The 24793-nt window shown below is 42.1% G+C and overlaps 2 protein-coding genes and 1 long non-coding RNA gene across 3 annotated transcripts; 2 read left to right on the top strand and 1 right to left on the bottom strand.

Moving 5' to 3' along the window:
* Window positions 1-2681: 2681 nt before the first annotated feature.
* jph3a (junctophilin 3a) lies at window positions 2682-13766 on the top strand. The gene is made up of 5 exons (XM_007576825.2): window positions 2682-3082; window positions 7518-8298; window positions 8941-9065; window positions 10233-11437; window positions 12256-13766. Exons 1-5 carry the CDS (start codon window positions 2701-2703, stop codon window positions 12334-12336), a joined length of 2574 nt encoding a protein of 857 aa, XP_007576887.1. The 5' UTR covers window positions 2682-2700; the 3' UTR covers window positions 12337-13766.
* A 2219-nt stretch (window positions 13767-15985) lies between these two features.
* Window positions 15986-22578, bottom strand: LOC107833631 (uncharacterized). The gene is made up of 2 exons (XR_001659391.1): window positions 22238-22578; window positions 15986-16515 (listed from the first exon to the last, which is right to left on the bottom strand). It is a non-coding gene; the product is annotated as an uncharacterized LOC107833631 (long non-coding RNA).
* Window positions 16508-19364, top strand: LOC103155214 (zinc finger protein 319). The gene is made up of 2 exons (XM_007576824.2): window positions 16508-16590; window positions 17382-19364. The coding sequence occupies exon 2, from the start codon at window positions 17477-17479 to the stop codon at window positions 19235-19237; it is 1761 nt and encodes a 586-aa protein (XP_007576886.1). The 5' UTR covers window positions 16508-16590; window positions 17382-17476; the 3' UTR covers window positions 19238-19364.
* Window positions 22579-24793: the final 2215 nt, after the last annotated feature.

Genomic DNA, 24793 nt, shown 5'->3' with positions numbered 1-24793 from the left:
CTCCCTCACTTTGCATCGTTATCTTTATTTTTCACTTTTCACGGCTCAACAAATCATCCAACTCATCCAAAAAACAGATTTTTTTCAATAAGGTGGCGAACAGAAAAAGAAAAAGGATCAATGAGTGAAACTACAACGGAGTATTAAATGATGAGAATAACATTGTAAAATTATGAGCACTCAAAAACTGAGGTAAAACGAGAAGAGTATATTGTAAAGTTATACTTTGGTTTTATTAGTAAGAAAATAATCTTTTAACGCCAGGTTAATGATAATGTATTATTATCAAAATGATAATATTCTAATGCTGATGTCTTTGCTACAACTTTATTCGGGTGATTTTACGATTTTATTCTTATACTATTATGACTTTTTTATTACTTCGGCTTTATTGTGGTAATAAAAATTGTAATTTTATTCTCTAATTACAACTTTATTCTGATACTTTTACCACTTTATTCTCTAAATATTATGACTTTATCCGAGAGCCATTTTATGGAGAGCCATTTCAGCCAAAATTAAATAAATAAATGGCTCTCCATAGACTTTATTATGGTCATTTTCTTACTTTATTCTCATAAAGTTTCTTACTTTATTCTCACTGTTGCTGCACAGTGGTGCAGTTGGTAGAGCTGTTGCCTTGCAGCAAGAAAGTCCTGGGTTTGATTCCCAGCCCCGGTCATGTTCTCATGTTCTCCCTGTGCATGGTGGGTTCTCTCTGGGTACTCACATGACTGTCAGGTTAATTGGTTTCTCCAAATTGTCCCTAGGTGTGAGTGTGTGTGCATGGTTGTGTGTCTCTGTATTGCCCTGCGGCAGACTGGCTACCTGTCCAGGTGACGCCGCCTCTCGCCAGGAACATTAGCTGGAGAGGCACCAGCAGCCGTTCCGGGTATACAGAAAATGGATGGATGTTCTCATGTTACTTATATTTTTTCTGGTAACTTTATGACTAGTTTTGGTAGTTGTACGAGAATAATTGAGAATACACTATGAGTATCATACCATTATAACTGTAATTCTCATAACAGTACTTTATCCTCATATTATTACGACTTTATTCTGGTAATTTCATTATTTTATTCTCGTAATTTAATTGTTTTTGTAAACCTGGACCTAATTCTCGGTCGTGACCAAACTCCAGTTATCAGGAAAACAGATTGCTGAGTGACCAGATTTGCGGGCTGGGATGAAGAGGAGGAAGAGGAGGAGGAGTGAAATGAGGCTGGATAATTAGGAGAAGCAGCCTGTATCCCCAAAGGAAAAGAGCAGCGAGCTCCGTACATGCAGCTATTTGCACCATCCCTCTGTCTCTATCTCTTTAAGAGCCACCAGGAGGAGTGTGTGTCGGTGTGTGTGTTGGTGTGTGTGTGTTGGTGGGGGAGGGGTATCGGCTGGGGTGGAACAGTCCTGTAATGAGCAGATTTTACAGAGCCAGCGACAGAAAGGCCTTCAAACCAGCGGGAGCTAGCTGGGATTTTACAACAACATTCAGGATTTTTTGGGAAACACGAAGAAGAGGAGGAAGAAGAGGAGGAAGAGGAGGAGGAGGAAGAGCCGCCGCACCTGCATCCTCATCCTCACCATCCGAGAGATTAGGATGAGTCTGTTTGTGATGGATGAGAGTCTCTGAGGCCACTGTGTTGCTGTGTGTGCGTGTCGGTGAGTTTAATGGCGCTCCCGCATCCCGCATCCCGCATCCCGGCCCCGCATCCCGCTCGGTGCGGCAGGGAGGTGAAGATGCTCTAATGTCGGAGTGAGGTGGCTCGGTTTGAACGCCTATAGGCCTCGCTTGTCTGGAGGAGCAGGAAGGTGGAGGAGGAAGAAGAGGAGGAGGAGGAAGAGGAGGAGGAAGAGGCATGCAGGGAGCCTTCATCTCTCCGCCGAGTCCTGGGTGTTTCCACACCTGATAGTCCGGTAGGCTCGGCTCGGTTCGGGACCAAAACTGGAACATTTCTAATATTTTTCAGCGGCTGCGGTTCGTTTTCAGGCTGAGCAACCTGTTCCCCTCCTCGCCGGTGGGGGCGCCGCACCAAGAATCACTGAGGGAAACGACCCGAAGAAGAAGCTGAGCGCAACTTCCTTCTACAGGAAATGTAAACAACAATGGAGTTTCGTCAGATTTTAGTGGTTAAAGGATTTCTCTTTTGCCTTTAGCCTATACCCAGGAGCCATTTCTCTGGCTAGCGCTAGGCTAACGCGTTTGTTTTGGTTGTATTTACCCAGAATGCTCCGCGCTATAGTTCACTTCAGGTCTCCGGTCTGCTTGGCATTCACATATGCATTCGATCAGCACCAGAGTTCACTTCAACCGAACTGAGATCTAGGTTTTTAGGCGATCTAGACCGAAGCAAGACCGAAGTTTTTACGGTGGACTAAAGTTCATTTAAACAGAAGTTTTTAGGCGGACTAGAATTCACATAACTGAACCTAGACCAAAGTTTGTAGGCGGACTAGTTTTTTTTTCTCTCCCCTTTCTTGGTCCACTTAGGCATTCACACCTCCACAAAGTGAACCTTCTACAGCTGGATTAAAGTGGACTAAACACCCTGAAACCGCTTTTACATCCTGAGCCTCAAGAAGGCCAGTTCTTGAGGCTCCTGCTGTCTGATCCACACCTCTTTGCAAATTCCCTCTGACTGAAGCAGTCGCTCCAGCTTTTCCTCACGTTCTACGTTTTTGCCTAAACCTGTTTCATGCATGTCCACTGGAGGCAGGTTTGACTTTGATGATGGGGGGTCGTACTGCGGGGGGTGGGAGCAGGGCAAGGCCCACGGCCGGGGGGTTTGCACGGGGCCCCAGGGTCAGGGCGAGTATGCCGGCGCCTGGAGCCACGGCTTCGAAGTGCTGGGCGTCTACACCTGGCCCAGCGGGAACAACTACCAGGGCACCTGGGCACAGGGCAAGCGGCACGGCGTCGGCGTGGAGAGCAAGGGCCGCTGGGAGTACAGGGGGGAGTGGACCCAGGGCTTCAAGGGTCGCTATGGACAGCTGGAGAGCACGGCCAGCGGGGCCCGCTACGAGGGGACGTGGAGCAACGGGCTGCAGGACGGCTACGGCACGGAGACATATTCAGACGGAGGTAAGGGTTGCACCTGTGGGACGATGTATGGGGTCACAGAGGATAGAAGAGGCTTCAGTTTCCAGGTTTGACCGATTCCGGTTTGTTGTTTTAGGGAAGCGAGAAAATATTAAAGAGGCAGTTTTATGTCAAGTTAACTTTTTTAGTTTTAATGTCATTCCCTCATTTCAAACATACCTGGAGCGTTGCCTTGATTCTTTCATGCATGTTTGAGAAAGCCTTTAATCACCATGGCAACCATTAGCTGTGCAAAACGCCTGGGTGGACCTAGCCCTGCCTTCGAGACTTAGCTCCTCCCCCACTCAGCTCCTTCAGACTAGCCAGCAGCAACTAGCAAACATCTGGTGGAGCTGCAGAGCTCATTACAGGAGCTACGTCTCAGAGCAACACAGGTAAAAATGTTGTTAAAGGTTAATGGAGGAGCCATGTTGGGATGACTTCCTGAAGGAGTTTTTAAAGACCCGATTTCAAAGGTGTGAATATACAAATTCAAATTTTGTTGTAAGTCACATTTGATGTATTCAGCATTTTTATAACAACTGAAGGTAACATAGATACTTGATTGTGCTATAAAGTGGCACAATATGCCTGGAAAATACAGAATACTGCCCCTTTAACAAATTTGCACCAATCAGGGATTTTAAAGTCAATTCTAGTTTTGACCGACTCTGGTTTGTTTTATTAAGGACTGAGACCCTTAAGGAGAAAATATTAACATATTTGCAATGGGCCAATAAAAACTTTGCTTTTATGACCAGATCAATTTTTTTTTTTTACCAATTTAATTGTTTTTCCAAATTAAAAAACAAGTGAAGTTGAGATGCACCCATCAGACTTATTCTGGCTGAAACTGGCTTTCCAGTTTTGACCCATTCCAAACTATTATTTTCATCACTTTGAAACATGAATATGAAAATATGAACATATTTTTATCAATCAAGTTTTCTGGACTGATATCTATCTTCCTTTTTTTGTACAATTAAAAAAAAGATTAAATAAAATTAAGGATTGTGACACAACAAAAACCCCGGAATCATATGAATTCAGTGCATGTGGAAGTGACCTACATGTTATTTATGTAGCCTTCTTTGGAGATGTGCTACAGCAGCAGCAGCAGCAGCAGCAGAGTAAGCAAGTCGCTCCACTTTCAGAGTGTTGAAACATTTTTTTAACCAGACCAACGTTCTGCCGTAGAAATATACAGAAAACTCCTGAAATTCAGTCCAAACCTTCAGGAATGCGGGTCCTGGGCTTGTGGGACTCCGGGTTCTGGTTCTTGCAGGCCAAAAACCAAATGTGATGTGATATAATGTGATTTAATGTATTAACTACTCAATAATAAATTAAGCATAAACTATTGTAACTAAACAAATAATTTTGTAGGAATGGAATCGCAGAGCCAAAACTTCAAATGATTTTTGCACTCAGGTGTTTTGTACAGCTGAATGGTTGCCATGGAGATTAAAGGATTTCTGAGCATGTATGACAGAATTAAAGCAACGCTCCAGGTAAGTTTTGATGAGCGAATAATGTTAAAACATGATGCAAAGCTCAAAAAGTTGATTTTACATAATCCTGTCCCTTTAAATGAAAGGAATGCTCATTATTTTGAGCTCCATTGAAGAAAACAATGAAATATTTTTGCTTATTCTCAGAGATAAAAACAAAATCCAGGTCAGTCCTGCTGCTTTTAGCAATTAAAATCAGATTTGGGTGCAGCAAGTTGTACATTAGAGTATAAGTCAATAGATGTGGCACTAGTTGCCATGACAACAGAACAAAACCAGAAATTTTGGAAAAGATGGCCACTTTGTATTGCAGCTAACATCTTTGTAAGTAGGTTTTACTTTTAAAGTTTAGTTTTTTCTAGTTGATTTAATTCATTCTTGAATTGTGATTGATTGAGGCCACACACACTCAGTCCAAGGTCCATGAATGGCCCCTGCTCCCCACTTTGAGAACCGTTGTTCTAAATAATGAGTTTAAAGTTGTAATATTTCCAGAATAAAGTCGTAATTTAATATAATGAAGTAGTAACTCCAACACGAAATCTAAAAACTAAATAAGATGAGGAATGTTGAGCATTTTCCCTCATTTACATTAAATGCCTAAAACCTAAGCTCTCCTGATTTTGTTTTCTTTTAACATTCAGTAAAAATCAGATAAATATTTGATTCATGACGCTTAAATAGTATTACCTGTGTAATTCCTTCATTTTCTGTTGGAATCAAAATGTTAACCTCAATTAAACAACATGCAGCACATTTTATGTTTTATTTTGAGAAGAAAATCAAAATGGAAACAGCCACAATCAGAAATGGCAAGTGAGAAAAAATGACATTGGATATAAAAAGTGTGATCGGTGCATCTGTGCTTTAGTTATTCAGTTCGTTGTGTTTGTTTTTGTACTCGATAGTGTAAGAAAACTTCTCAAATTCACCTCTGACTTCTACTTTTTTCGAACGCAGCACAAAAATATGCAAAATTACTTCTTAAAATTGTTAAGTAAAATGAGAAAAAAATGTTGAAACGACTATAAAACCCACCAAAAATGCAAAGTACGGTAATGAAAATACCAAGAAGGAAACAAAATGATGCGATAAGAGATTAAAAATCCCGAGAAAAGCAAAAGAAAACGTCTCAGATTATCAGAAAACAATAAAAACAGGATAACATTGTTTCATCCCTCTGGTTTAAACGTTTCACAGCACATCATCGCTCCTGTCCCTCCTGTCCCTCCTGTCCCTGCGCCCTGCGATGCGAGGTCGCCATGGTAACGAGGAGACAGCGGGTCAGCGTGTCACCGGAGACGCCGCTGCTCCTTGATTGGCCCTCTCCTGCGTTTTGTTTCGTTTTTGTCTCCAGACGTCTGGGGGTTGTAATGTATGCCGGACGGGGCAGAGGCTGCGCCTCGTTGATCTGAATCAGATTGAGATTAAATTACGCTGGTTTTCACCCCAGCTGCAGATTTAAAAACAAAACAACTTTTAAAGCAGCGGCACTTAAAAACTATTTGTATGTTTTCCCGCCTCATATTCCGGTAGACTGAGACAGCGTGTTGGAGCCATTGTAGATAGAAAATGAAAGCGCAGTAAGTCTCCCCCCAAAATGTTTCTAGAAAAAGAGGAAATTAGAGTTTGAAAAGTTAAAAATGTCTGCCAAAAAACTTAATCTGAGAAACTTTCAACAAAAAACAAGGAAATTTCTAAGTTCCAGAAGTTGAAAATTTGAAACTTTTGAAACTCAGAAAATTTCCAAAAACCAAAAGTTTTCTATTTTGAAAAAAATCCATCTTTTTTAGAAAATTTTTGAGATAAATGAAAAAATTTATCTCCAATTCTCTTTTGTCTTTGATAAAAAACCAGGAGCCATTTTTTCCGCTAATACTCAGCTTTTGGTTGCCATTTCATTCATACATTTATAAATGTCAAATTTCCAAACTAAATACTTAATTAGCAAGCAAAATATTTAGCTTACATACTCTATGTTTAACTTGTTACTTAAATGTTTAGTTAGGAAGCTAAACATATATTTTTCCCAAATAAAACAAAAAATATTTTTACGTACTTTAAAAGAAAACGGGTCCAATATGTACCAGATCTGTTGAATCAAGTTTGGTCCAAATTCATTCAAATCAATTCAATTTCAGTCTCATTATTAGGAAAAAAAAAGTAAATTATGAAAATGTTGAAATTTGCATGAAGTTTTGGGTTCAGAAGGGACAAAAGGAATTATTACAGGGAGTTGACTTCAAAATAAACTAAAAGTAACTTACGGAGCAAGAAACATTAAAAAATAAAGGGTTTTTTTGCAGACTAAATATTCAAACAGTTAATCAAAAGAATTGCCCAATCAGCTCTGATCTCAGTCTTTTTGGCTGATTGATTAGTTTTAGCTCTGAGTCAGGTGGAGCTGAAGTCACAGTTCCTGAAGGAAGAGGCGTCAGACGCTGAAATGGGTCTGAAAAAACGAACTTCATCAGCAGGAGCCGAAGTGAGTTTAACTGACAGGCTGAGAGTTTAACGCCACTTCCTGTCCAGAAACATCAAAACCTGGAGAATGAAAGCAGAAACTCATCTGGAGACGATCAGAGGCTCATGAGGGGGGAGGAAGGCGGAAACGTTTTCAACTTCTGTCATTTCAGCTTTTATGACAGTTTAACGGCATATTAGGGCCATTGTAGATAGAACAAAGGTACATTTCTGACAAAAAAATATGAAACTTTGACAATCTCAGAAATATTGTGAGATTAAAAGCCAAAGATTTTTTTTCTTTCTACTTTCTTTTTGTTGGTTTCAAAGCCGCGGTCCAGCTCTGGCTTGCGGAGCTCTTGCCTACCAAGATGGCGGCTCAGTCTTGTGGGAACTATGTATTTCATGGTTAATGGAGACATGGTGACGTGTTGTAGCCTGAAACTGACTTGTTTTTGTCTCAGGAACCTATCAGGGTCAGTGGCTGGCCGGGATGCGCCATGGTTACGGCGTCCGGCAGAGCGTCCCGTACGGCATGGCCGCCGTCATCCTCTTCCCTCTGAGGACTTCCATAAACTCCCTCCGCTCCGAGCACAGCCACGGGCCGCCGGCCGCCCTGGAGGACGGCGTCGCCACCACGCCCACGGACGGCGTGGTGGCCGGGCTGGCGGGGAGCCCGGTGGGCCGAGGCGGGTTCGCCCTGACGACGCCGAGCGAAGCGGACCGGCAGCGCAAGAGGAAGGGTCGGTTCCGGCAGTCCATCCTGAGCGGGCTGAAGCTGCGGCGGTCCGAGTCCAAAAGCTCCCTGGCCAGCCAGCTGAGCAAGCAGAGCTCGTTCTGCAGCGAGGCCGGGATGAGCACGGTCAGCTCGGCCGCCTCCGACATCCACTCCAACGCCAGCGAGAGCGAGCAGGGCGCCCCGGTGGACGCCACAGTCACCGAGATGTACGCCGGGGAGTGGCGCAGCGACCAGCGGGCCGGCTGGGGCGTGAGCCGGCGCTCCGACGGGCTGCACTACGCCGGGGAGTGGGGCGCCAATAAGCGGCACGGCTACGGCTGCACCACGTTCCCCGACGGCACCAAGGAGGAAGGGAAATACAAGCAGAACATCCTGGTGAGCGGGAAGCGGAAGAACCTGATCCCACTGAGGGCCAGCAAGATCCGGGAGAAGGTGGATCGGGCGGTGGAGGCTGCCGAGAAGGCCGCTGAGATCGCCAAGCAGAAGGCCGAGATCGCCATGTCACGGTAAGACGGAACCAAATACCCCAGAACTACAGAAACATTCATGTATGGATCAAGCAGAACCAGATGCCTCAGGTCTTCTGGTTGTGGTTCTGAATGCAGAGCAGAACCAGAACATGGAGAAGCAGCATTCAGCTTCTATACACCACAAATCTGGAACAAACTTCCAGAAAACTGCAGAACAGCCGAAACACTGGGCTCCTTTAAATCCAGAGTAAAAACCCGGCTGGTTGGAGTTGCTTTTATAACGTCATAGAAGACATTTTATTGTGTGTTTTTATTGTGTAAAGCACTTTGAACTGTCTAGTTATAAATGTTTAGCTTGCAAACTAAATATTTAGTTCATGTGCAATTTTGTTTAATCACTGCTCTGGATATGTTCTTTCTGAAAATTGCTTTTTAATTGATTCTATGTACTTAATTTAATGATTAATCAATTACTAATTTAGTTGACGATTTTAATAATCAATTCATAGCGATTAATTGTTTCAGCCCTCTTACTGTCTCCTTGTCTTAATCTGCTAGTACGATTACCGGATAAAATACGGGTTATAAGAACGTCTGGTCCAAAAAGCTGATGATCAATAACAGAGCGTGACACTGGAGGAGCTGACCTCTATTCCTGTGTCTGCCTGTCTGGGTCAGGATGAGCCACGCACGCGGGAAGGCGGAGGCCGCTGAAAGGGTGGCGCAGAAGGCCATGGAGGAGTGCCGACTGGCCCGGATAACTGCCAAAGAGCTCTCGCCCTCCTTTCATATCTACGGCAACGGTGAGAAACCAAACGCAGCGGAACCAGCGCCGGTTCCTTCATGCATCAGAACTACTGCAGTAACCTGCTGCGTGCGGCTGCACCCTAAACATCTTAAGGAATTAAATTCAAGCAAAATGCATTTTTGGTTATAACTCTGACTGCTGGATGTCAGAAAACTGCTTTAAATAGGATCCACAGTGTGTGAATAGTAAAGGATGATCAGGAGTCAGTGGAGTTCAAACATTTCGCTGAGTCGCCGTTTGAGGCAAATTTGAGTCAAGAAGGTAAAGAAGTGAAATCAGTAATTTGTTGAATCATGTTTTATTTTAATTTCAAATTTATAGTTACATGCTCAACTTGTTCATTTAGTTGGAGCTACTAAATATTTAGTTTGGGGCTAAATATTCAGCTTGCTAAATAAATGTATAGATTCAAACTAATAATTTGGACTAAATGATTTGCTCTAAATTAATACTTAGCAGCTCCAAACTAGATATTTAGTTAGCAAACTAAATATTAAGCTTTCTAAGTAAATATTTAGCTCAAAACAAAATATTTATTATCTCCAAACTAAATATTTATTTAGCAAGCAAATTATTTAGGCACAAACTAAATATTTAGCTTAAAAGCTAAATAGTTAGCTTGCTAACTAAATCTTTAGCATGGAGCTACAAATTTAGCTTGCTAAATAAATATATAGTTCCAAACTAAATGTTTAGTAAGCAAGCTAAATATTTAGTTTGAAGTGTTTCCCCACAAACTACCGACAGCATTTAAGCTAATTGCAGGTTAAATGCTTCTGTTAGCATTTCAGCTAACTGTAGCATTGATAGCATTGATGCTAATTTTAGCTTTCACAATATTGCTTGTATAACGAATGGAGTAAGTCCATGTTAGTCAACATGTTGGTGTTACCCCACATGCTACTGGCTATGTTTTAGCTAACCTTAGCATTGATCTGAATTTCTACTGACACTTTGGCTGGCCTCTTTTAAATTTCTTGAGAAATTTAGCAGTTTTCTGTTACGATCCTATAAATATCAGTAGCATAAGGTTCATTTTGTTGCAGCTCATCGCCTCTTTGCTTCCCTGCATGCCAGTAGCACTCAAACACCTTCTCTCTGTGGGTTTCGCTGTGGATCTTCGCCAAATTAATTCACTGGTCCCACTCTCCTGCTCTCCTAGGGCTCGAATGTCAGACGCTCAAACACCAGGACGCCAAGGACAAAGACCACGAGGTCATCTCCACGGGAACAGACAGTCCAGAGCTGTGCACTCCGGACACCACGCCGCCTGTAACAACACCTGATCTCAGCCCCGTGCTGAGCGTCCCCACCTCGCCCCCTCGCAGCCCGCAGAAGCACGTCCACCGGCCCAGAAACGCCTGCTTCATGCGGCAGAGTGCAGTGGACGATCAGGGCGGGGCTGAAATTCAGGTGTTGGTAGAGGGGCGTGGGGTGGACCTGCCGAGGCCCGGCGCCAACAGTTGGACCGACGACGCGTACGCGGAGCGGGGAGGCAGCAGCCGCTCAACCACGCCGTCTCTCCTGGAGGAGCAGGAGACCCAGATCAACGGCCACGAGCAAGCCCCTCTGCCCAATCACAAACCCCGGGAGAAACCCTCATCCAATCACAAGTCGCGGGACTACCGGACGTGGGAGCACTCCCTGCCCAACCAGAAGCCGTCCAAGCATGCCAGCTCCAATCACAAGTCGAGGGAGTACTCGTCGTCCAATCACAAGACATGGGATCATTCCTCCACCAATCACAAGGCCTGTGAGCACGCCTCTTCCAACTACAAGCCGCAGGTCCACATCTTATCCAATCACAAGGCCTTCGAACACAACATATCCAATCACAAGACTTCTGAGCATGCTTCTTCCAATCACAAGCCCCAGGACTATATGTCCTCCAATCACCACGCAAAGGACCACGTTTCTTCCAGCGCCAACGCCCGAGAGCATGTCTACTCCAACCACCATCCGAAGCAGCACAACCCCTCCAACCACAAGCTGACGGAGCACGCCGTCATCGACCAGCGGCTGGACGGCCTCGGCGGGGGGTGGGCGGCCGAAAGCACGCTGCGCTGGAGCCCCGCCCACTCCCGCCTCACAGAGCAGGACGAGGAGCGGATGAACGACTACACCGTCGACATGAGGCTGCACTGTCCGGAGTCGCCGGCGCCCAAGAACAACCGGCTGCGGTCGCGGGGCCTGCGGCCGGTCCGGGAGGGTTCAACGGACTCTGTGCAGATGCTGGACAACCTGAATGTGGCGCCGGAGCTGGAGGAGTGGCCGCTGAACAGGGACCTCACCCTCTCCCCGCCCCTAAAGTCTCAGCCCATCACTCTGGAGCAGGAAGGAGAGCATCTGGCTCTCAAATCAAACTCAGTGAGTCCACTTCCCTCAGGTTAACGCCAGACCTGCTGGGTTTTATTGAGAGCCACCGCCTGTCAGCTGTTAGATTAGTTCAGCAGCCATTTTCTTAAGAACTACACTTTTCTATTGCATCAAGATGGCCGACCTTCTTTCCATAATGGGCTAAATTATCCACTTGTTGAATTAATTTTTTACTAGCTGCATTATCCAGATGCATTTTAAGACCATTGAAGATAGAAAAGATTTATATATTTCTGCCAAAAATCTGAAGTTTTCGATTTCACAACCTTCAAAATTTCCATTTTTTTTTCTTGAAAATTTCTAAGATTGATCTCAATATTTGAGTTATTTCTCACAAATTTTCAACATTTTGAACTCAGAAACTGCCTTGTTTTCTTTTTTTAGAAAATATTTGATTTTTCCTCAAAATAAAAAACCAAACATGCAGCGTGGATTATAGATAATCTACAATTTCAATCCTCGAGAGCCACCGCCCTGCAACTTTTAGGTTAATTAATTAAGCAGCCATTTTCTTTAGAACTACAGTTTTCTCTCATATCAACATGGCCGACCTTCTTTCCATAAGGTCCAAATTATTCAAATATATATTTTTAAATATGTTAAATATTTTTAACACATGCTGAATACAAATCAAACGTATTTGTGCATTTAATCACATAATAAAATAATCACAGATTCATCCAACAATTTTTGGGAAAAAATTAAAACCTTATTTCTGTTTCTAGAAAATGTAACAACAATATTTATTCTGTTAAATCCCAGTAACAAGGTGAACTAATTGTTTCTTCTTCTCTTGTTTTGTCTTTTAGGGCTCCAGCTCTATTCTGGTGGTTTTGGTCATTTTACTCAATATTGGAGTAGCCATTCTTTTCATCCACTTCTTTATTTAAACATTATGCAGTTATAATCTAAGATTTATTGATGACTACGGTATATTATATTACTAACTGAGACGGACCGGACGCAGCAGAGCCTTTCTATCGTTGGTCTCTCCCCGTTTCGGTTTTCTCCTCCCTGTTTTTTCCAGACGCTTGTTTTGAGCTTGCAAACACGAGGAGGAAGACGCTTTTTGAGTCAACAGAGCAGCTTTAATAACCGGGACCTGCATGGGTGTCCATCGCCGACGGACTCAAGGTGGCGCCGGTCTACACAGAATATAGCAACCCTTGTTTCCTGGTTACCATGACGATCGTGCTAGCCAAGAGCATGGCTCACTCTCCATCCTTTAACCCCTTCCTCCCCTCTCCAGTCTATCGGCACTATGCGCTACGTACAAAACTATGCTGCAAGAGTAGATCCATTTTAAAGGGCTCTGTCATCATCTTTTTGTTTTCAGCCGTTGCATGAGGCTGTTTCTATCCCTTTAAATCGACTCGGTTCCACCCTCCCCCCATTTCATCTGTCATTCGCGTTTTGATTCCCCGAATCGGACGCAAGCACACGCCTGAATTTACAATAAAGGATAAAAGTGGGTGGGATTTATACTTCCAAACACACACACCGACACACACACACACACACACACACACACTGACGCACACACACATGCATCAGCACGCAGAGAATAAAGTAACCGAGGAGGTTTCAGCCCCTTTGTACAGCCTGGAGACTGTTATGTTATAACCACTAATTCTAATATATATGTCGATGTGTCATTATTATCCGACTTTGTTACTTTTTGCAGTTTGCAAGACAGAGAGAATGCTGAGTGCCTCGTATTTATTCATTCCCCCTCTGAAATGTTAATTTCTAACCGGACCGTGATTTAAAACAAACAAAAAAACAAAACAAAACAAAAAAAACACTAAATGTGGGCGGGGCTTAGAGGAGAGCTCCGCCTCCCGTCTTTATCCTAAAATGGCATGCACTGTTTTGTCTCTCTCTCCTCGCCACTCCCCTCCTCTTTTTGGACCAGTCACGCCGTGTCATTTTCAGACACACTCTGGTCCGGATGAGATTTATATGTATTCATTTTAATTATATATTTATTTATTTATTTACTTCCTTCCAGCATGTTTGTTTAGCCTGCTCAATCTGGTGTCGGTCTGTGAGCTGCTGCCCTCTCGGCGGGGCAGGGCTGGGCGCGGAGGGCGGTGTAAAATAAACGCTAGCTTTTACCTCTCAGCGGGAACCGAGACGTCCCCAAGTTTCTGAATGATATGAAGAACAAACTCTGCTACTGTATGTTTTATACTTCGCACCCGGTGGCATCATCATGTTGTGACATCATTGCATGCCCGAGCATGCTCTTTCTTACTCTTTGGTTTATGAGGTTGTTTCAAAGTCAACGTGGAGAAAATAATATAATGTTTGAAATTAACAGGCTTGGTGTGGTTATTGTTTCAGTCTGGTATACTTCATAATTCAACAAGTCCCAGGCGAGCCCCCAATTCTGCTATTTACTATACCAATGAAAGCTAATGCTAAAGTGCTATGCTATGCTAAGCTTGTGCGCACAGCTCGCTAAAAAGTTACTTGTACTTATCCTAAAGCATCAGCTCTGCTAACACGAAAGCACTATACCAGCACAGTATTTAGTGAAAGCTAATGCTAAAGCACTAACTTCATATAAAATAATATCTGCCCTTGAAAGACAATTTTGACATCATTTACATGTTCTTGTCCCGGACGAGCCCCCGATTCTTCTGCTCTACACAGAAGAGAGCAGAAGAGAGTGTGTGAAGCTCACACACCCAGTGAAGCTCAGACAGGGGAAAAATATTAATCATAGCTTTTCAAAAACAAACAGCTAACACAAAATCAATCCAACTTTAGCTAATCTGAAGTGCTGGCATGATTTCCCCAGTTTTACTGATCTTTTCAGTTTTTGTCAGTGAAATGATCACTAGCAAAAGCTAACTAAAAGCTAAAAGTTAATTGTGCTAATCTTAAAGCATCAGCTCTGCTAATTCTGAAGCACTGTGGTAACACAGTATATAACGGAAGCTGAGGCTAACGCAGAATACCCTTTTTAACTTAACGAGTAAAGGTTTCACAAATCCCAAACTGAAATAAAAGCTTAACATTTTTAAACACACTCCAAAAAAGTCTGAGCTGTTTCTACTTGAAAATCTAAAAGTAAAGTGAAATCCTCAAAGAAATGGGACAGAAACCCAAACTAAATAGAAATTTTACAACTTTATTAGGTATTTTTGACTTTTTTGCACCATTTCTATTTCTTTTGCTACAAGATTATTTCAAAACCAACAGCAGCAAACCTTAATAATTGAGAGAGGAAAACATGTTGTTATATCATTCATATACACTGCTCAGAAAAATAAAGGGAACACTCAAATAACACATCCTAGATCTGAATGAATGAAATATTCTCATTGAATACTTTGTTCTGTACAAAGTTGAATGTGCTGACAACAAAATCACACAAAAATCATCAATGGAAATCAAATTTATTAACCAATGGAGGCCTGGATTTGGAGCCACACACAAAATGAAAGTGAAATGTTCCCTTTATTTTTTTGAGCAGTATATATATCTTAGTAATAAAAGATCCTTCAGGAACCTGTCTGTCATGATCAATTATTAGCTACCAAACAAATCACATCATAATAACAAATAATCCATTTTATTTTAAGGGATGTTACAAAGTTGTACAAAACAAAATGGGAGTTAAAATAAAACATACAGGAAAAATAATACAGTAAATCATAAATAAAAACTAACTACTTACACCTGAGTTTTCAGGAGTTTTAAGGATGATTTAAAGGAACAGAAAGCAGTGTTGAACCCATAGGACCACTAGTGTGCAAGATTGATTTATCTGAGCATATTTACACTGTAAAAAGTAACTGAAGGTTCAGTTACCAGAAGTTTTAGAACATAATTTACTCCACATGGAGAACAAAAATATGGATGTAAATCATCTAATTTACTAGGTTTTTCCATGTTTAGAAAAGGCAGGATAGGTTATAAGTGGTGCCATGCCACACTTTTCAGATCTTCATTCATAATAAGGTTTGCAAATAATGTTCCATTTTTCTTCCACTTCTCCATTATGCACCACCTTGTTTTGGTCTTAAGTATAAAAGTCCAGTGAGGTACATCAAAGTTTGTGGTTTTAACTTGACAAAATGTGACAAAGTTCACAAGGTATAAATATTTTTTAAAGTCAGCAGAGTGTTAGGACAGACAGATAAGGAAAATGTTGTAAATAATACAATAATAAAAACTAATAATGCCAAATTAAATTCATAATTTCACCCAAAGTCGTGAAGATATGACAAATTATAATTTACCAGAATAAAGTTGTAATTTTAGCAGAATAAAGTCATAACACAAGACTAAAGTCGTTATAGTACAAGAATAAAGTTGTAATAATTCAAAGATCAGATTAATGCCAGAATACAATCATGAAAATATGAGAATTAAATTGGAATTTTAGAGTAAAGTCGGAATAATAGTAGAATAAAGTCATAATTTTGCCATAATAAATTTGTTATAAATACAAGTATAGAGCTATAATAGTACAGGGGGGAAATTATATTAGCAGAATAAACTCGTAATAATACAATAAAGTCATAATAACATGATAAAATCTTTATACCAAAATAATTTCGTAACATTACCAGAATAAAGTTGTAGTGATACAGGAAAATTAAGTATTAACTTAATGAGAACTTCTCCACGAAAAATAACTCGAAACTTAAAATGAGTCATTTTAATCATCTTGAGAAGTCATACAATGTTATTGGTTTACAAATAGGGAAATAGTAGCAGGACTTTAGAACAACTCAGTAGTTTTTAACTAGGTTGCGGTTACATCGGGTGATACAGCGACGCCTGGTGTTCAAAAGCTGGAACTACCCTTCGTAATATTTTAACCAGCTCCAGATAGCCTTTGTGTTAGTTCGAAAGCAATTTTACGGAAGCTGAAAGGCGATTATTGCCGCCGGAGCTTCTTTTTAGCCACTTCCAGATTCTCCTCCGTCATGAATGGGCTGTAGCTGCTGCAGCACAGTGGCAGCGGGTCGCTGCGTGGCGGTTTCCGGTGTCCGTCCGTCTGCTGGAGGATGGCGTCCGGCTTCGACCGCATCCCCTCCGCCGCCGCCGGTCTGAGAACCGAAAACACCCACGGTTACCGAGCGCAAACCAGAGACTGCGACAAGGAACGTCGATAAGCAACTACGGTGAGTTCTGGCGGATCGTTCTGGCTCTGGTTGCGGGTTTGTTCGTTTTAGCGGATGCGAGGAGGCTCGGCTGCAGGAGGCGTATTTTTCCCCCTGCAGCTCCGGGGAAGGCCTGCTCTGATATGGGCTCCATCCGCCGCTTAGCCTCGCTTCAAACCAGCCGTTTTCCCATCTTCTACCGTGTCGCTGACAAGCTGCAGCGCTCCAGACGCCCGTCACAGTTAGAAATCAGCTTGTTTTTGTACTTCATCACTTTGAAACACCGGATGTTATTCTCCTTTTATTTTTCAAATGAGAGGAAGCTCCAGCCGTTAGCAGCTAGCATGCTAACATCGAGCTACATCCTGCAACAGAAACGTTTTTATGGCTCACTCTGAACCCTGAAAGAAATGACATCTTCAAACAAGGCGCTTTGTTATTAACATATTTAAAAAAAAAAAAAAAAACGAATTCAAAAACGTGTCAAAATATAAAACCTTTATATGTCCGATTAGCGCTCCAGGAAATAGACTGAGCCCATTGATTCTGTTTTCTTTCTGAAGCGAAAGCTACTTTGACGAAGTGACATCTTAAGGGCTTTCTTTGCGCTTAAAAGCAAACAGTCGTGTGCTACAAACAGAAATAACACTTAACACAGTAGTTTACGAGTATTTTATTTATTTTTTACATCACTTTGAATTTGTTATCACTTTGTTAGACATTGTTTCAGCTTAAATACTTACATTATTTCAGTGTTATCTTGTTTATTTGTTGTTTATTTATTTTTCTCTTTACTCTGCGTCCCCCTCCAGGGTTTCCCCAGACACTGAGCGATTCATTACAGACTTTTCTGCAGCTGCATCCATCCTTGTGTCAAATTTGGGATATAATCCTCCCTGCATTCAGGATGACGGAGGCATGGCAGCAGCAGCAGCAGCAGCATGCAGTGGCTCCACCCTCTGTTGTGCACACTCTCCCTCAGGCAGGCGACAACTCTCTGAGCTGCACCGTGTACGGCGTCGTCCTGCAGCCGGACGCCTCCCTGCAGCAGCCGCAGCATCCGCAGCAGCACGTCGTCCAAGCACAGCAGGCCTCCTTGCAGGTAGGGGCCGACAGAGGGCATAAATGCGGAGCCTGCGGCCATGACATTTCCCACCTGGCCAACCCACACGAGCACCAGTGCATGGTGACGCAGGACCGCTCGTTCCAGTGCACGCAGTGCATGAAGATCTTCAGTCAGGCAACCGACTTGTTGGAGCATCAGTGCGTTCAGGTGGAGCAGAAGCCGTTCGTGTGCGGCGTCTGCAAAATGGGCTTCTCGTTGCTCACCTCGCTGGCGCAGCATCACAACTCTCACGGTAACAACCCAATGAAGTGCTCCATCTGCGAGAAGACATACCGCCCGGGCTCCGGGAACGTCACGCCCACCTCGTCCGCCGCCAACCCGCAGCAGCCCTCCAGCGGCGAGACTTCCGGCGGTGGTGCAGTCATCAGCGCCGCCTCACCGCCAACGTTCGAGGCATCCGCGCCCGACCGGCCATACAAGTGCTCTGTATGCCACAAGTCCTTCCGCCACCTGTCAGAGCTGACGCGCCACGAGCGGATCCACACGGGAGAGAAGCCGTACAAATGCGACACATGTGACAAAAGCTTCAGCCAGTCATCACATCTGGCGCACCACCAGCGCACGCACAGCTCCGAACGGCCCTACAAGTGCGCCGTGTGTGAGAAGAGCTTCAAGCACCGCTCCCACCTGGTGCGGCACATGTACGCGCACTCGGGCGAGCACCTGTTCAAGTGCAATTTATGCGAGATGCACTTCAAAGAGTCGTCGGAGCTCCTGCACCACCAGTGCCAGCCGGAGAGCGAGAGGCCATTCCGCTGCGGCTCGTGCGGGAAGAGCTTCAAGCGGCCATCTGACCTGCGGCAGCACGAGCGCACGCACTCCGAGGAGCGGCCTTTCCAATGCGACGAGTGCCAGATGAGCTTCAAGCAGCAGTACGCCCTGGTGCGCCACTGCCGCACACACAAGAACCCTGCTGACCGGCCGTTCAAGTGCAACCTCTGTGACAAGGGCTTCTTGCAGCCGTCGCATCTGCTCTACCACCAGCAGGTCCACGGCATGGAGTCGCTCTTCAAATGCGCGTCCTGCCAGAAGTCCTTCAGCCAGTCGGGGGAGCTGTTGCGGCACAAATGTGGTGGTGAGGTGGAAAAGCCGTACAAATGCGATGTGTGCGGCAAAGGTTACAAAAAGAATTCCACGCTGCAACGGCACCAAAGCACCCACTGCACGGAGAAACCGCTCAAGTGCTCTCTGTGCGACAAGCGCTTTGTGTCGTCGTCCGAGTTCGTCCAGCACCGCTGCGACCCGACGCGGGAGAAGCCTCTGAAGTGTCCCGACTGCGAGAAGCGCTTCAGGTACTCCTCAGAGCTGCAGCGGCACCGCCGCGTCCACACGGGCGAGAAGCCGTTCAAATGTGCCAACTGTGACAAGAGCTTCAAGCAGCGGGAGCACCTGGCCAAGCACCAGAGCGTGCATTCACGGGAGACGCAGTTTAAATGCGTGTGGTGTGGCGAGCGCTTTGTCGACCTCACAGCGCTGCAGGAGCACACGGTGCAACACACAGCGGAGAACGAGAACTTCCCTGAAGCGCCGTGCATCCAGTGAACTCCAAAAACACTCCCAGTGACTCCTCCTTTTGGTGAATCCAAGACACAGAGGGGGGAATCGTACGACGGCGCATCAGGGCCATCGTAGATGGGGAAAAAAAGGAGTAGATTTCTGCCCAAAAAAACTCAGAAATTTTAAGATTAATATCAGAAATGTTCTAGAAAAAATTTGGAAAATTTCTGAGCTCCAAAACTTGAAAGTTTGAGAGAAAAAACTCAGAAATTTGAGAAAAACACTGAAATGCCTAAGCTCAAAGTTGAACATTTGCAAGCAGAAACTCAAAAAAAGAAACTCCAAAAAAATTTCTGAATTTTTTTTTCAGAAATTTTCAAGAAAAATTATTTCACTTTTTTCACTCCAAAAGTTGAGAATTTGCTAGAAAAAAACTGTTTTAGATTAGTGTCAGGATTTTTCTAGAACAAACTTAGAAATTTCTGAGCTCAGTCAAAAATTAGCAAAAGAACAAAAAACCTTAAAAATGTAAAGATTGACCTCAGAAACTTTGAAATTTCTGACCTCATAGTTGAAAATTAGCAAGCAAAAACTCAGAAATTTTCAAGAAAAAACTCACAAACTTTTGAGGTTAATCTCATATTTTTTGTAGAACAAACTTGTACATTGCTAAGCTCAAATACAAAAATTTGCACAAAAAAAAAACAAAAAAAACCCAGCTCAATATTTTTACATTCAAAGCTCTGAAATTACTAGGTGTTTTTTTGTTTTGTTTTTTTTACAAAATTTTTAAGCTTGTTTTTAGCAAATAATTTTTTGAGCTTAGTGAATTCCCATATTTTTTCTGGAAAAATTCCAGCTGTTTATCTCAAAATTTCTTACGTTTTTTGGCGTAAATTTGCTCGTCCTCTTAGGTTTTCCATCTCCATCGTCCCTCAGACGCCGCCGTAGGGAATCGGGATCCCTCTTCTTTTTGAAGAACGAAAACTAGACCAGAAAGAAATGGATGTGAGACTTGGAGCGCGGGACGGTTTTCTCTGTAAAGTCTGGGACCGTAGTCTGTGGTTGCATGTGGTTGTTTGTTCCGTAACCGTTGTTGAGAAAGATGGCTCTCGTTTCCAGACAGTCATCCCATTTGTGTCGGCTCCTCTTCAGTCCATGTGCCTTTTTATTATTCTTAATATTGTTGTTATTATTATTAGTTTTTATTCTTTCTGCTCACTCGTTTTTGTTTTTATTTAACGTCCGGTGAAGCTGAAAGCGAACACGTCAGTAGAACGTAGATCCATCTGTTTGTGCATGGATTCTTCTCCCACATTAGTATTACTGTTGTATGATAGCTTTGCTTTATTTAGGACATCCTCAGAGGAAGAAGAAGAAAAGACTTCACATGGATTTGTGAAACTGTACAGCCCGTCTCCTATAAAATCTGTGTTGTTGCATCTTTGTATTAAAACAAGCGACATGTAGGTAACTAACCCGCGTACCTATCGTGTCGTAGAAACACTTGACTTGTGCAATAGGACATGCACAGTGTAATATTTATGACTACTGATTCATGGAATAGTCTACTCTGTTATATTATAGATTGTGTGTATACGCGATGTAAACTCTGACAACTGTATAGTGCTTATGTTACCTGCTTTTTTATTCACTCTGAATGAGCTTCATTTCCACCGGAAATTTCACAAGGTTTAACCCCACGAAGCATTATGTTCCTCACTTGCCACAGATGTAGTTGCATTAGTTTTAGATATAACAAAAGTTATTATTATTATTGTTATCATTATTATTATTATTATTATTATTATTATTATTGAGTATTGTTATTTGTTTTTAAGAATTGGCCTTGTATTGTTTCCACTGAATCCTAGCCTCCTCCTGGTCCAACAGGACTTAAAAATCAGAGTAAAACTTGCCACTTATGTGTTGTTTATTTTTTTTTACCAAGGATAAAGGTAAGAAAAAAAGAGAAAAATATGTGTGTACTTTAGTTTACTGTGTGGATTTATATTCTGTACAATCTTTGCAGTATATTTAAAGGAAAGATTTTGGAGTCGTGGACTTAGGGGGGAAGGGGGGGTTTACAGGGTGGGACTGAGTGCCATGGTTTGAATCCTGGTGAGTCCGCTTCAGAAGCTCCTGTTGGAGTTCATCGAAGCGTAAGGATATCATTATAAACCCTGTTCATACTGTATATTAAAATAAACCACCCTTATAATAAGCTGCTCCGCCTCTGCTAAATTCTGTAAAACATTTATCCACCTTTTTGTCAACTAGAAACTTCAATTTTATTTTATTTTTTAGTTTTTTATTTACTTGGCTCTTTTGCATCAAGTACATGGGTAAATGGTATTTTTGCTATATATATATATATATATATATATATATATAAAATTCCCTTCTCACTCTCCGCGGGTGGTCTCTCTCTCTCTCTCATCCTCTGAGCTCGGCTCCTCTACCAGAGGCCTGGGAGCTTCAGGTTCTCCTCCAGTATCTTGGCTGTGCCTACAACTGCACATTTCTGGACTGAGATGTCTGATGTTGTTCCTGGGATCTGTTTGAGCCACTGCTCATATATATATAAACTTTAGGATATTTATTAATATCTTTATAAAAATATTAATAAAAACAATTTGCAATTCATTCTGACTCAACTATTGACAACATGCTATTATTTTGACAAGGCGTTTTTAAAACTTATTTTTTCAACAGTTTCGTCACCTAAACCAAACATCCTTGCAATTAAATATTTTAATCAATGGACAATCCTTAAAAAAATAAAGCACTTTTCTCTGTGACGGCACAGAGTAAGTACATTTGTCAACCTCAATGCTCTTAAGACTGAGACTAATATAAATTAAAAAAAAATTCATTTGCGATAAATCACGAGTTATAGCTATGGACAACATGCAATTAGATATTTTAATCAATGCCCTTTAACCAAACGCCCTTTTAGGTGTGTGGGTTTTCTAATTTAAATAACGGTAAATATAATTTGTTTGTTTTTTTTGTTTTGTTTTTGTTGCATTTTTCTTTTTTCACTGTTTGTGTGGTGATGGGTCCTCTGCGCGGTTAGCTTCCGGGTAATGTTGACTGCAGAGGTGAAGAGCAGCCGCTGATGGAGACACCTCCACCACCGCCCATCTGTCGGGATCAATAAACCAATCACCTCATCGATCATCTGGGGACCCGGGTTCGGCTCGCATCGCCGCGAGGACTTCGCAGCTCAAGTCGCGAGCGAACGACCGTTGATGACGGAGAAGCCTCTCTGCGCTCGAGGTTAGCAGCTAGCTTTAGCTTCTCTCTCAGCTTACAGAAACTACGCCACTAATCGATCAAATTGATTGATAGTGTTATCGGGTTGAGCTGCGTGGGGACACGCAGGTGAGTCTAGCTGGTGTATTTCTCTGTGACGCCACAGTTCTGGGTGAAACTTTACGCTTTTTGAACGGTTTTATCCAGCTAGGCTACCGTTACTAGTTAGCCTCGTTAGCGCTGGTTGAGTTCATCACAGATGATGCTAACTAATCCCGCCTCAGAGTTAAGACTAGTCCCCGGTGTTATTGATGGGTTTTCACTTTGATTCGCACCAAACCCCGAATTTAGATGCAAAATAAAACAGATTTTTGGGCTGAAGAGAAAACACGATGATTGAGCGTTAAAAGGCCCCAAAAACAAGACTTACAATGAGAATCTGCGCTAAAAGATGCTCAAATTACAACAATTTAACGCATAATCAGTTCATATCGGTTAAGAGGCGCGTCTGTTTCTCACTGTTTGAGGAGAAATAGAAAGCATCATTCAAATTAAATCAGAAGTTATGAAATCCTACGTTTTATAGTAATTTGTATAAAATATTTGTATAAAGATTCATCATATGGTGTGGTTAACGGCTCATAATGAGGCACAAAGGAATTTGATCAAGTTGCATATTTATTTAACCTAATTTTATGCTTATATAGGCCCCTGTTTTCCATATTGTAGTAGTTTTCTCCTGTCCATTCATACCTGGCTGCCTCCACTGATTTTGCTGAGGAGTGTCTGTTGTTATATTGTAATAAAACCCAATAATATCCAGAAGCAATAAGCCAAAACAAAACCATCCCCACACATCTGGCTTTCAGACTGAGTAAAAACTGGTAATTACAGTTAAACTGACTTGTTTAACTATAATTACCAGCCTGTTTTGATTTAAGCAAGTCATGAGGTCATGTGTCACAACACTGCTGTTTACAGATATTTAAACTGTGGAAACCTGGATCTTTGAGAGTCTGTAGTTATAATAGTCACAGTGTTTAGATATGATGCTAATAGCTAATCTCATTGTATTATGATTTATTTTTTTTAATTTTTGGACTACATTTTTGAATGTTTTTCTAAACCAGCTGGTTAACTTTAACTGTCCACACTCTTTTTTTGTCAAGAAATAGGTTTATAAAACAAGAATTTTAGAAATTAGATAAAATATTATGTATACATGTTAGTTTCATCATTATCCATTGTTCTGTTCAGACAGATATGAATCAGATTTAATCCAGAATCTTCCCACCTGAATTCAAATAAGGTTTAATTTATTTATAGATTGAGAACATTTGTTTTAAGGTCCATTATTTTTGAAGAAGTACCTTTAATTTGATCTAAGTTTTAGTTGACAAGTTTTCCAGATTGAGGTCGAACTGAGAGAAAATAAATCAGTACAACATAACATCTGCTTTAAATGCCAAGAATGAAGCGTTTAATTATTTAATCGATCACCTTTACACCAGTTATTCAGCGCGGGGAGCAGCGATACTCAGCACAGTGTGCCAGTGTCATGCTATATAACATTATAGTGGTATAAAAATGTTCTGCATCTCACTCAGAGAAACTGAAAAATATTCCTGCAGACATAAATTTCTCCAACCGTAAGTCGGCTTGTTGCAATAAGAAATAAATCCATTAATCACATAATCAATTAAAACAAGTTCTATAATTTCAATTTCCATGACTCATCGTTTCTCTCTTTCTACCAAAAACTGGATGATAAAAGTCTTCAGTCTGGTGTTTTGGTCTCAACTAGCCTTTTTTTTTAAAGGATAACTGTGTTTGCAGAGACTTCATAATTCATTTTATTTGTTGTTTTGTTTATTTGTTTGGGATATTTAAAATATCTTCCTGTGTTAAATGTTCACTAGAATTTAAAGTTTATTGATCTTTGAGAATATGTTCTTACATTATTATGCCATTATATTACTTGAAAATGGTCTCAAAACAGCAATAATATCGTTTATTGCAATAACTTCTGGGACAATTTATCATCCATCAGAACGTATCGTGACAGGTCTGGTTTTGTTTTCTGTCCACCGATGTCTTCATCTTTTCTTTTCAGGGCTTGAGACTAGTGTCCATTATCATCCATCCATCCATTTTCTTACACCTTTGTCCCAAGCGGGTCGGGACTATTCATTATCATTTTAAACATAATCATTTGTTTACATGCAGGTAGTCGTTTACGTGCAGTACCATGGTGACCACTAGGTGGCGCCTGTAGATCACATTGTGTGCTGGTGGATGTCTTTTTATTCAGTGTAAATAAAATGTTTTGAATGGTCAGACGGT

This window comes from Poecilia formosa, unplaced genomic scaffold (assembly GCF_000485575.1).
Source record: "Poecilia formosa unplaced genomic scaffold, Poecilia_formosa-5.1.2 Scaffold417, whole genome shotgun sequence".
Taxonomy (NCBI): Eukaryota; Metazoa; Chordata; class Actinopteri; order Cyprinodontiformes; family Poeciliidae; genus Poecilia; species Poecilia formosa.
The sequence above is the reverse complement of the archived record's forward strand: the minus strand, read 5'-3'. Positions and strand labels throughout refer to the sequence as shown.